The 11,879-nt window shown below is 37.6% G+C and overlaps 2 protein-coding genes across 3 annotated transcripts; one reads left to right on the top strand and one right to left on the bottom strand.

Annotated features, from left to right (window-relative positions):
* Positions 1–167: 167 nt before the first annotated feature.
* On the top strand, positions 168–2,977 carry cldng (claudin g). Of its 2 annotated transcripts, none has more exons than XM_067403803.1 (2): positions 168–587; positions 2,201–2,977. In XM_067403803.1, exon 2 carries the CDS (start codon positions 2,203–2,205, stop codon positions 2,830–2,832), a length of 630 nt encoding a protein of 209 aa, XP_067259904.1. In that variant the 5' UTR covers positions 168–587; positions 2,201–2,202; the 3' UTR covers positions 2,833–2,977. The 2 variants fall into 2 exon arrangements, with proteins under 2 accessions (XP_067259904.1, XP_067259903.1); XM_067403802.1 differs by lacking the exon at positions 168–587 and adding an exon at positions 889–990.
* Positions 2,978–5,430: 2,453 nt separating this feature from the next.
* htr1fb (5-hydroxytryptamine (serotonin) receptor 1Fb) lies at positions 5,431–6,549 on the bottom strand. Its single transcript, XM_067404579.1, has one exon. It carries the CDS (start codon positions 6,547–6,549, stop codon positions 5,431–5,433), a length of 1,119 nt encoding a protein of 372 aa, XP_067260680.1.
* Positions 6,550–11,879: the final 5,330 nt, after the last annotated feature.

The following is an 11,879-nucleotide window of genomic DNA, read 5'->3' as shown; positions in this document are numbered from 1 at the left end:
AAACGATAGTGTAAATGTACCCTCGCTCTGAAAATGTGATTGGTTAGGCGGGGACGTTAATGTTTTTTTTGTCTTGTAATAAACAGCCCCAAAACAAATAAGTTGTCAAAATAACTTTAATCGCCCCTTTAATTAACTAAGTTTTCCTAACACGCTTACTACCAACTTTTAGCTCGAGTACCTCCAACATGTTTAGCCATCGTTTATCTTAGTTTTATGAAATATAAGAGCTGTAAAATAGCCGGACGAACTGTAACTGAGTAATTAAATCTTTTTTTGTGGATAACGTGATAATGAAAAATAATTACCAGTACAGCGTGCTAAACTACAAACCAGCCATTGAACTGATTGATAATCAGCTAATCACTGATGGATGCTCATTAACGGCAGAAAACAGCGTCTTCAAGCGATCAGAGCACTATCGTTTAAAGGGATACACAGAAGTTATTATTGACATAACTCAAGGCTTTTAAAACGATTGCTTTCTTGAATATAAACATATTTTGTGTTTGATTCAGGAGTTTTTAAACCAAATCATTGTGATTTGGTTGGTGTGGGTGCAAATCTACAGCACTGGAAGTTCACCGGTAAGGTTTATTGTGGAGATTTTGAATGTTACAAACTGGTAAAAACACTTCTCTAACAGTTTAAAATTTTTGCGTAATCTTACAATAAATCAGTAGTTGTATTTCCAACAGTTGGGCAGTAGGGAGCAGTAAAGGTATGGTCACATTAGTAAAGTTTCAGTGAAACCTTCAAGGCAAAAAAGTTTATTGTCAAAATATATATATAATTATACCCCTGGTTTCACAGACTAGTCTTTGGGGCACCATTGACTTCCATAGTCCCTTTTTTTTTTTTTTTTTTTTTTTTTTTTCCTACGGAAGTCAATGGTGCCCCAAAGTGGCCTGGTTACAAACATTCTTCAAAACATCTTCCTTTGTGTTCAACAGAACAAAGAAACTTATTCAGATTTGGAACAACTTGAGGGTGAGTAAATGGTGATAGAATTTAAATTTTAGGGGTTAACAATCCCTTTAAGTTAGTCCTAGACTAAAATGCATGTTTGAGCAGTTTTAAGTGAAAGAAACTTGTACTGACAGATTTTAAAGCGTTTTTATCAGTTTAAAATCATTGTTTTGTCTCACTGTGCCCCAGTTTTTTTTTTTTTTTTTTTTCCTAGTTAGTTTTTAAAAGCTACTTAAGTACCCTAATTGAAATGAGGCTTAATCCTGGCTTCGGCTAAGCACTGTCTGTGAAACCGTCCCATAGTGTAGTACTCTTAAGCCCGGTTTCACAGACAGGGCTTAGCCTAAGCCAGGATTAAGCCTTATTTCAATTAGGATATTTAAGTAACTTTTATAAATTACTGGTGTGCATCTTGAGAGCAAACAATGGCACTGGCCTATTAAGAGATGGCAGCACAAGTTCCTTTCAGTTAAAACCGCACAGACTAGCCTAAGCCTTGTCTATGAAACTGGGGTTCGTGTCATACTGTGCTCTCATTAATCACTTTCAAATTTATATATTTTAATTGTTCACCCTGTTTGGGTAGAAAGACTCAAATCCTTGGCAGGTCTTTGCTGGTTTAAGCTGAATGTAGCTGCTTTAAGCTGGCGTTTAACTGTTTTAGCTGGTTGGTTAACATGGTCGCCAGCCAGACCAGGAAAAAAAGTGGTTGTAACTCTTAAAACCAATCTGCTAAACCAGCTATGATCAGGCTGGATGATCAGCAAAAGCCAGTCAACCAGCTTAGGCCCCCCCAGCAGGGTAAAAATGCGACCAGCCAAAATAATAAAGGCTTTTTAACCTTTTGTGCTGGAGGTATGCTGGACTGTTTCTCCTAACAAAGAAAACCATTTTAGTGATTATTTCACAAGGTCCTTCCGTTCCAAGAGGTTTCCCTCTTATTTTCAAACCACTCTGCTTTCTGTTAATGTGGTGAAACAGCATGACTGACTTGAATTTGTTGTGAAATCTGCATGAGGAAGTTTTGTGCATCACATGAAATTCTCAGTCGCTTTAAATAAAAGGATTTCGCCCTTGACCATTCACTGAATGGAATGTAAAGTTTGTGTGACCACTCAAGTTGTGTCTTAGTCTAAGTGTACCTTTAAACTGTTTTACAATATTATACTGTAGCATATTTCCAGTGCTCTGTACTTTTGGTTTATTGGCTTCTTGCTTTCTTTTTTTGCAGACATGTCTACCGGATTACAGCTCCTTGGAACCACACTAGGCATTCTTGGCTGGTTGGGCATCATCATATCGTGTGCGCTTCCTCTTTGGCGTGTGACTGCTTTTATTGGAAACAACATTGTGACGGCACAAATAATGTGGGAGGGACTGTGGATGAGCTGTGTGGTGCAGAGCACTGGTCAAATGCAGTGTAAAGTGTACGACTCTATGCTGGCTCTTTCCCAGGACCTACAAGCTTCTCGAGCTATCCTTATCATTGCTGCCCTTTTTGGTCTAATTGGCATATTTGCCAGTTTTGCAGGTGGTAAATGTACTAACTGCTTGGCAGATGGTTTTGCAAAGGCTCGGGTTGCTGCAGTAGGAGGGGCCTTGTTCGTCACTGCAGGAGTCTTGGGTTTGGTGCCATCTAGTTGGACTGCCCATAGGGTCATTGGGGACTTCTACAATCCTCTAGTGGCTCAAGCTCAAAAGAGGGAGTTGGGAGCAGCCATCTTTATCTGCTGGGGGGCAGCGGTTCTCATGCTGATTGGTGGTGGCCTTCTCTGCAGTTCTTGCCCAAAAGGAAAAGTGTCCAGAGGGGGTCGGTATACGCCGGCTTCTCAAAATGGAAGCGAGCGCTTGGAGTATGTGTGACTGCAATATGTTTGCGTATTCTGAGGGTGTGTGTGTGGATGTTTTACCTCTTTTAAATGTCTGTTTGTGACCTAATGTAAGCTATGAATTTTAACCTGTTGCTCAACTACAGTCTCTTGAGCTAATGCAATAAAGTTTTTATCCAACAGAGGGCAGTATTGTTCTTGTGATTTGAGTCTTTTTTTTTTTTTTTTTCCTCCACCTTCCTTTACTAAATCATGGCATTGGTAAATTTGGCACTGGTTTGTTCTCTACCAATGACTGAGTTCCACTTTAAAAAAAAAAAAAAAAAAAACCTAAAGCAGACCGCAAATCTAGTGCACTGCACAACAAAACAAATGTGTTGAATATTCGCAGTCAATTATGTGACAAGCTGTTTTCAAGCATAAGCTGTTTATTTAGCATACTGATTTCCATGTTCCATTCAAATGGAAAAGCCTCTTGTCTTCTGGGATCTTCTGTATTCTGCATTTTGAGCTAACCTTGAACTGCCCCTGGGAGAAGGGCTGTGTCTGCCATCTTTGCACATGGTTGCTCTGTTCCCCACCTTTTTTTTTTTTTTTTTCGCCAATCACTTAAGATGTTGATTCCTTGTTAATAATGCTCCCTTCAAGAGCACCTGGGAAACGCATACCTCGGAGTCTGGCATTTGTTAGTACAACATTCCACATTCAAGTTGAAAACAACTCTTAAGTAGACTAAATTATATTGTGAATGATAAACCCGTTTTTATGAAAATGATTTATATTCTATTTCTATTAAAAACACTTATTTATACATAGTATTAAAACTAGATGTTTGCATTACACAAACCATTAAGTTATTACACTTCTTGTCAGCTGTTCTACACTGCGTTCCAAATTATGCAAGTGACATATCAGTAAGATTTCAGTAGAATGAACATTTAGATTTTAGTTTTTCTAAGAAAATGTTTATCCATGTCTTTATAGATAACTGGTATCAATCTCAGATAAAATAATTTGCCAGATCTATGGAAACCCTACTTAGAGGTTGTTCCACATTAAGCAAGTCACAGTTCTCATGCAATATGGGGAGGAAGAAAGACCTTTCTGAAGATGAAAAGAATGAAATGGTGCAATGTTGTGCAAAAGGCATGAAAACAATATTTTTTTGAATTTTCTGAATGGAGATTATCAAAAGATTTGTGAGTGATTTAGAGCACAGCAGAACTCAGTCAGATAAAGGCTTATTAATAAAAGTTCGTCAAAAAAATTAATTGTATTAAAAGGGCAGCTATAAAAAAAAAGCCAGTGTTGAGCAGCAAACAGGTATTTGAAGCTGCTGGTGCCTCTGAAGTCTCAAGAAGCTCTCCATGCAGGCTGGAAGTTGTGCATAAAGATGCATTTTAGACACCACTAACCAAACCTCACAAAGAGAAACATCAACACTGGCTTTTTTTTTTATAGCTGCCCTTTTAATACAATTAATTTGACAAGAACTTTCATTAATAAGCCTTTATCTGACTGAGTTCTGCTGTGCTCTAAATCACTCACAAATCTTATGATAATTTGATAATCTCCACTCAGTTTCACACAATATTAGTTGTTTTCATGCCTTTTGCACAATATTGCACCATTTCATGCTTTTCATCTTCAGAAAGATCTTTCTTCCTCCCCATATTGCATGAGAACTGTGACTTGTTTAATAATGTGGAACAACCTCTAAGTAGGGTTTCCATAGATCTGGCAAATTATTTTGTCTGAGATTGATACCAGTTATGTAAAAAGACATGGATAAACAAACAAACAAACATTTTCTTAGAAAAATTAAATCTTTTTATTCTACTGAAATCTTACTGATATGTAAATTGCATAATAATATAGCATCTATAGTAGCAAGCTAGCATCTATAGTATAGATCAGTGTTTCTGTGATGTTTCAAATAGGCACGGCTCTTCTAATGCCACAACTCATGTATCATCTAGAATTCAGAGTTTTTAGACTTTGGTCATTCATGTGCTTTGAACTCATAATTCTGATATTTCCAACACTTGAAGGGCACAAATAATCATGTGTCTGATCCCACCACATCAACTTGTAATCCCAAGCCCTCATCACACTTTTGAGAGCCCTCCAAAAAATAAATCAGTCACTGGCAAAATAATTATAATATACTAAAAATATTGAACATTTATATTTTCAAAAAACAATTTCACCAGTATACACAACAACATTTGAATGAAGAAAAATTATTTTGGGTTCCAGATGGCGTAGTTCAGCAGGGGCTAACTGGGCCATGCTAACCAGCCAAACTTTTACCCCTTGGTGTAAACTTGACCAGAGTCGATTTACATAACATTGTGCACCAGACGCTTTTAAATTTTATATAAAAATTCTCTATTTCAAAATACTGAAATCTTTAAATGGAGCAAATGGGTTGATTTTTTTTACATGCATTCATGTACCAAAGTATTTACAGGCACTATATAAACAATATGAAATGTGTCTGAGAGATGTGTAATCCTTGCAGAAGTCAATTCATCTACAGTATGACAGGATTGTCATTATACCTTGCTGCTTTCAACTCAAAAGTTTGTCAGATGAAACCTCGTGTTTTTTCTTTTCGTCCCTGTCAATTTCAAAGGACATTGCTGCAACAGAGGGGCAGAAGTTTTTTAAATGCTTTCTTAAAGTCCTCGTTAAAGATGGTGTATATTAGCGGATTGATGAGGGAATTGAGATACCCAAGCCAGGTGAGGAAATCTGCAAGCACAGCAGAGGTGCTGCAGGTCGGGCAAATATTCACTATCACCTCCTTCAGGAAGAACGGTAGCCAACACACCACAAAGGCTCCCAGGATTAGTCCTAATGTCAAAGCAGCCCGTCTCTCCCTAGCCCCTGGGTTCCTGCGGACCTTGATGAGATTACCTGACGAGGAAGTGATGCGTACCCTTTCCCCATCTGTTGATGGATCAGAAAATGATTTCTCGATTGGGCAGAATGCGTCGGGACTGAGGGCGATGTCTTTATCAGAACTCATTCCAGGAAGCATGACGCTGCTCACTGTCTGTTTGACTAATCGGCTGCTCCCTCGACGGTTACGCAGTGTCTCCGCCGCCTTGTAGATCTTGTAGTAAAGAACCAAAATGAGGGCCAGTGGAATATAGAATGCTCCAAAAGTGGAGTAGACAGTGAAGGCCACGTGGTCGTGCTCAATCCAGCAGTCCATGACTTCCCTCTTCCCATCCTTGTGTTCCACACTAGAGGATTTCCTCCACACTAAAGGCGGTAGAGACACCAACACAGACAGTGTCCACAGGGCTAAAATGGTTATGATTGCTCTTTTATACGTGCGTTTCTGGGAATACGCCACAGCATCTGTGATGGCGCGGTATCGATCAAGCGCAATGGCGGCCAGGTGTAAAATTGAACAGGTGCAGCATGTGACATCGACGCCCAACCACAGGTGGCATACTATCGGACCGAGAACCCATCTCTCTTCTGCGATGTACACAATGCTGACGGGCATCACTAGAACAGCTACCAGGAGGTCTGTCACGGCTAGAGAGCAAATGAGGTAATTGGCGGGTTGGCGGAGTTTGCGGGTGATCAGGATAGCAGTGATGACCAGGGAGTTGATGGCGGTGGTCGCCACAGCCAGGAAGGAGAGAGTCAGGGAGAGGAGGATCTTACTGGGACTCATCCGGCTGGCCAGAACATCAGAAAGATCCACAGTTGAGCAATTGATGGGGTCCATGGTGAAATTATTTGACATACGGTTGTGACCTGTAAGAGTTGGATAAAAGAAAAAGTATAAGCAAGAGCAAAACCCATTCCCATTTGAAAAATAAAATACATTGACTTTTCAGTTTACACTGATATCAGGAAGTGTGAAATTAAAAGAAGTCTTAAATCAGACAAACCGTGACTCCAAAAAGTGAGTTCACCCAAAAATGAAAATTCTGTCATTTATTACTTACACTCATGCCGTTCCACACCCGTAAGACCTTCAAATTAAGATATTTTTGTTGAAATCCGATGGTGCCGTGAGGCCTCCATAGCCAGCAATGACATTTCCTCTCTCAAGATCAACAAAGGTACTAAAAACATATTTAAATCAGTTCATGTGAGTACAGTGGTTCAATATTAATATTATAAAGCGACGAGAATATTTTTGGTGTGCCAAAAAAACAAAATAACGACTTATTTAGTGATGGCCGATTTCAAAACACTGCTTCATGAAGCATCGGAGCACAAATGAATCAGTGTGTTGAATCATGATTCAGATCGCATGTTAAACTGCCAACGGCTCAAATCACGTGACTTTGGTGCTCCGAACAGCAGATTCGATGCACTGATTAATTTGTGCTCCGATGCTTCCTGAAGCAGTGTTTTGAAATCGGCCTTCGCTATATAAGTCGTTATTTTGGGTTTTTTTTGGCGCACCAAAAATATTCTCGTCGCTTTATAATTTTAATATTGAACCACTGTACTCACATGAACCAATTTAAATATGTTTTTAGTACCTTTATGGATCTTGAGAGAGGAAGTGTCATTGCTGGCTATGGAGGCCTCACAGCGCCATCGGATTTCATCTAAAATATCTTAATTTGTGTTCTGAAGATTAACGAAGGTCTTATGGGTGTGGAACGGCATGAAGGTAAGTAATAAATGACAAAATTTTCATTTTTGGGTGAACCTGTCGTACCTTCGTTCATCTTCAGAACACAAATTAAGATATTTTTGATGAAATCCAAGAGGTTTTTTTTTATTTTATTTTTTTTTATCTCCCATAGAAAGTAATGAAATTGCAACATTCAAGGTCCAGAGAAATAGTAACATTGTTAAAATAGGCAACTTGACTGCAGTGGTTCAACCTAATGTTATTAAGCGACAAAAATACTTGTGCACAAAAATAAAACAAAAATAATGACTTTATTCAACTATTTTTTTTTTCATGCGTTTGATGTTGACACAGGAGCTGGTCAATACAGAGTAGGCGTTCTGACATAGAACATGGAAGCACTGCATTGCATCAACTGCATAGGAGACTGACGGTGAAGAGGAAAAATTGTTGAATAAAGTCGTTATTTTTTTTTTGGTTTTTGAGCACAAAAAGTATTCTCATCGCTTCATAACATTAGATTGAATCACTGTAGTGACCTTCACTGTTTTAATTAAGTCTTTACTACTTCACTGGACCTTGAATGTGGCAATTTCGTTGCCATATGGGAGATTACAAAAAAAAAAGAGTCTTGGATTTCATCAAAAATATCTTAATTTGTGTTCTGAAGATGAACGAAGGTCATATGGGTGTGGAACAACATGAGGGTGAGTAATTAATGACAGAAATTTCATTTTCGGGTGAACTAACCCTTTAACTTCATTATTTCAGTGGGTGTTTCTTCAACTTTTTTACCAGGTGTTTATTTTTATTAAAACCCTCATAGACATACCTTTATACATTTATTTATTTTTATTATTATTATATAAGAAAAGCACATGCAAGATTCAATGCATTATTTCTGTGATTAAACAAGTGCATTAATGGTTACAAAATTGTCACAAGATTTGCACGTCATCAATCCTGTGAATAAACGCCACTTTGGAATTATAAGGTTTTTATCTGCATTCGGAGCAGTTTTGAGATATTGAGCTTCAAAGTTTTTGCATTCCATACTCCTATGTAGATAGAACCTTTTTGTTTTCTAAAAAAGTCCCAAAAACAACAACTTTAAAAAAATCACATAATGTAAATAAGTTGTCAGAGAATAAGAATATGAGAATAACTAAATTTTAACAAAAATGTCAGATAGAACCTTATTCCAAGGTGACTTAAAATTCTTTAATTTTCCAAATGTTTTGTATTTCCCCCCTTTCTTAATAGTAACTATTTGCTAACATGGGGAGCTAGCCTTTATCTTTTATTTTTAAATGCCTTAAATGCATATATTTTATGGTTATATCTCCCAATCTTAAAATCCATTATAAAAAGTATGAATTAATACATTTAAAATGATGATCTAAACCAAGAATGTTAGTTAACAAAGAATTTCAACATTCACTGAGTGAAAAGTATTTTTTCCTACATTACAACTGTCCTTCATTTGTAGTGTTTTTCTGGCTAGTCATTAAATTAGCTTTAGCGAGACAAAGGAGTTCACCATTTTATTACAAAATGTTGTTTCCATCACAGAATGCTATAAAACACAATACATCATTTCATTGAGTTCAGAAAAAAAGACAGAATTCCCCTGTGATATTCACTGTTGAACAAATTATATAATATACTGAGAGTATGAAATGCTCACTTACTAAAATTTCACATCTACACTCAAGCATTCAACTGAAACTCAACTCAAGCACTATTTGGATCAGTCTGCTATGCAATTTTCAAGGTGGTGAATTTGTTTGCTCACCCCCTTGTCCAAATTTACCACCTCATATGAGCACAACATTGTTTTCATGGCACGTTTAAAAATATGCTGGGTACATTACTTGAAAGGTACTTATCACTTTTTAGTTTTCTGTTTTGGGGCATAGGATTTATGCTTATACATGCCAAGCTAGGTGAAAGCATCTTTAAATGTTTACTATTTGTGTCACCACTGGTGAAGCTTTAATCTGGCCTGCAGTAAGATACTGATAACACTGAGAGACGTTGGCGCCGCCCTTTCAATCTAATATGCTCCACACAAGTTTATTGATTAATTTTTCACAGTGCAGTGGAAACACACCAGTGAGCATGTCAACTGCTTAAAAAGCAGGGGAATAGATGGCCAACCCTGTCTTTATTAATGCCAAGCCATGCTAGTCAGCTTGATCATATTAAGACTATCCCAGCTATTTTCTCCTGCCAACCACACTTCTCACTTCCAGATTTTGGTTAGAGCAGGATCAGACTGTTCTAATCAGGCTGTTTAAAAATACTAATAGCACTCTGCTCTCTAATGATATTTTTAAGAAGTAAACCTTTATTGGCACTATTTGCATAGCATTGGCTATAAACACTGGCTTTGTACCAAAACCTATAGGTAGTGAGCTGAGGTTTTTTTTGTTTGTTTGTTTGTTTGTTTTTTTGACAAATTTAAAATGCTCTTCATAGGCACCAGCTTCATGTATCATAAAGCTAATCCTCCTCTGAAATGTACATACAAGCCTTGATTCAAAACTGATTTCCAATAGACTCTAAGCATGTTGCTAATCTAGTGCTTTATGCTAAGGTTGCTTTCACACTTGGTTTAATCAAATCATCCAGACGAACTGAACTCTGATGTCAAACGAACCTGGGCCGGGTGCACACCAAAAGTGCTGGTGACCAGTGTTGGGGAAAGTTATTTTTTAAAGTAATGCATTACAATATTGCATTACTCCCTAAAAAAAAGTAACTAATTACATTACTTAGTTACTTTTTATGAAAAGTAATGTGTTACATTACTTTTGCGTTACTTCAGGTGCGTTCACGCCATATCGAAATTACTGTAACTTTGAGATTCTGGCTTGTAAAAAGCATTCACGTCCTCGTAAGGCTCGTAATTACAGTTTGTAAGATGGGAGTTTTCTGAAAGCTCCCACGTGTAGCATGTAGCTCCCGCTGTACCACCTGACTGCTGTAGATTAATTTAGGCGTTGATAGTGGTGCCATAGAAACACATAATTTCCAGTCCGAGGACGTGAACAGTTCCGAATATAACGTTACGTGTTGTCATCTCAAGATTACTGTAATTACGTGGTGGCGTGAATGCAGTGTTATTCTCACCTGGGCTGGGCTTGCTTGTTTAATTTAATATATTTAGATATTACAGGTTTGCATACATTTCAGAGTTTTTATTCATTTTGAGGAACACTGAATGTTTCTGTGCAAGTGAGATGAGTAAATGCATGTTCACATTTAGTCTAGAACTACAATAACCATCATGTTCACACAGCGCACACAACACCTCTAGGACAGGAGAGCTGTCAGTCAATAAATGTGAAAACTACTTGTGTTATTTATTTGAAAAAGTAAAGTAGATATTTTTTTTGTAAATTGAAAAAGTAATGCGTTACTTTACTAGTTACTTGAAAAAAGTAATCTGATTACATAACTCAAGTTACTTGTAATGTGTTACCCCCAACACTGCTGGTGATAGCAAGTACAAGTATAAAAGTAATAAAAATACATAGCACATACAAGTACTGAGTAAAATTTTTTTTTTTAAACTTTTAATTAGGGCCTGAGCACTGATGGTGTGAGGACCCTATTGTAATTGCTCAATCAATTCTTCTTCTTCTCCGAAATGAATCGCATTTTTGAGGGCCTAAACATGCTTGAAAACTCATGAAACTTTGCACACACCAGAAGTGGTGAAAATTTACGTCTGATATGGGTTTCCGAATTAGGTGTGGCAAAATGGCTCGATAGCGCCACCTACAAAATTTCAATTAAGTGCCCTTCACTCTACATTTCACGTACAGGTATGAAATTCAGTAGACACATGTAGCCCAATACCTACTAAAAAGGTCCCTGGGTGCAAAATCTGTAAACCCAACAGGAAGTGAGATATTTTGAATTTTCAAAAATTTTGCAGTTTTTGACATTTTTTTAAGACATTGTACTAATCAGATCAACATCATATTTGGTCAGTCTAATCTAAAGGCCTTTGAGACATTAAATTGTGAAGATCTTGAGTTTTCACTAAGGGGGGTGTCCATGGCGGCCTGACAAAGTTTGATGTTGAAAGAGGAAGCTACTGTAACTCAGGCATACCGATCTGCCTCAAACTTCACATGTGTGATAAGAGTCCTGGCCTATATCTGTATGCCAATATTCAGTTAGTCATAGCGCCACCTACTGGCAAGAGGAAATGGCATGCTTTACACTGTAATTCACTCCCAGAAACTTATTTATATATGCCATGAAGTGCCAAACATGCTAGAAACATGTTAAATCATGCCACACTTGGCTAAGTGCTAAATTATGTGATTAACGCCACGAAACAGGAAGTTGTTGTAACTCAGGCATACAACGTCTGATGTCAGGAACTGTGGTGCATCAAAATGACTTTGCCATATTTCTCCTCTATTTATCTGCTTAAATGACTATCA

The sequence above is a fragment of the Chanodichthys erythropterus genome, chromosome 12, assembly GCF_024489055.1.
Source record: "Chanodichthys erythropterus isolate Z2021 chromosome 12, ASM2448905v1, whole genome shotgun sequence".
NCBI lineage: Eukaryota > Metazoa > Chordata > Actinopteri > Cypriniformes > Xenocyprididae > Chanodichthys > Chanodichthys erythropterus.
Note: the sequence above shows the minus strand (reverse complement) of the source record. Positions and strands in the feature narration are given on the sequence as shown.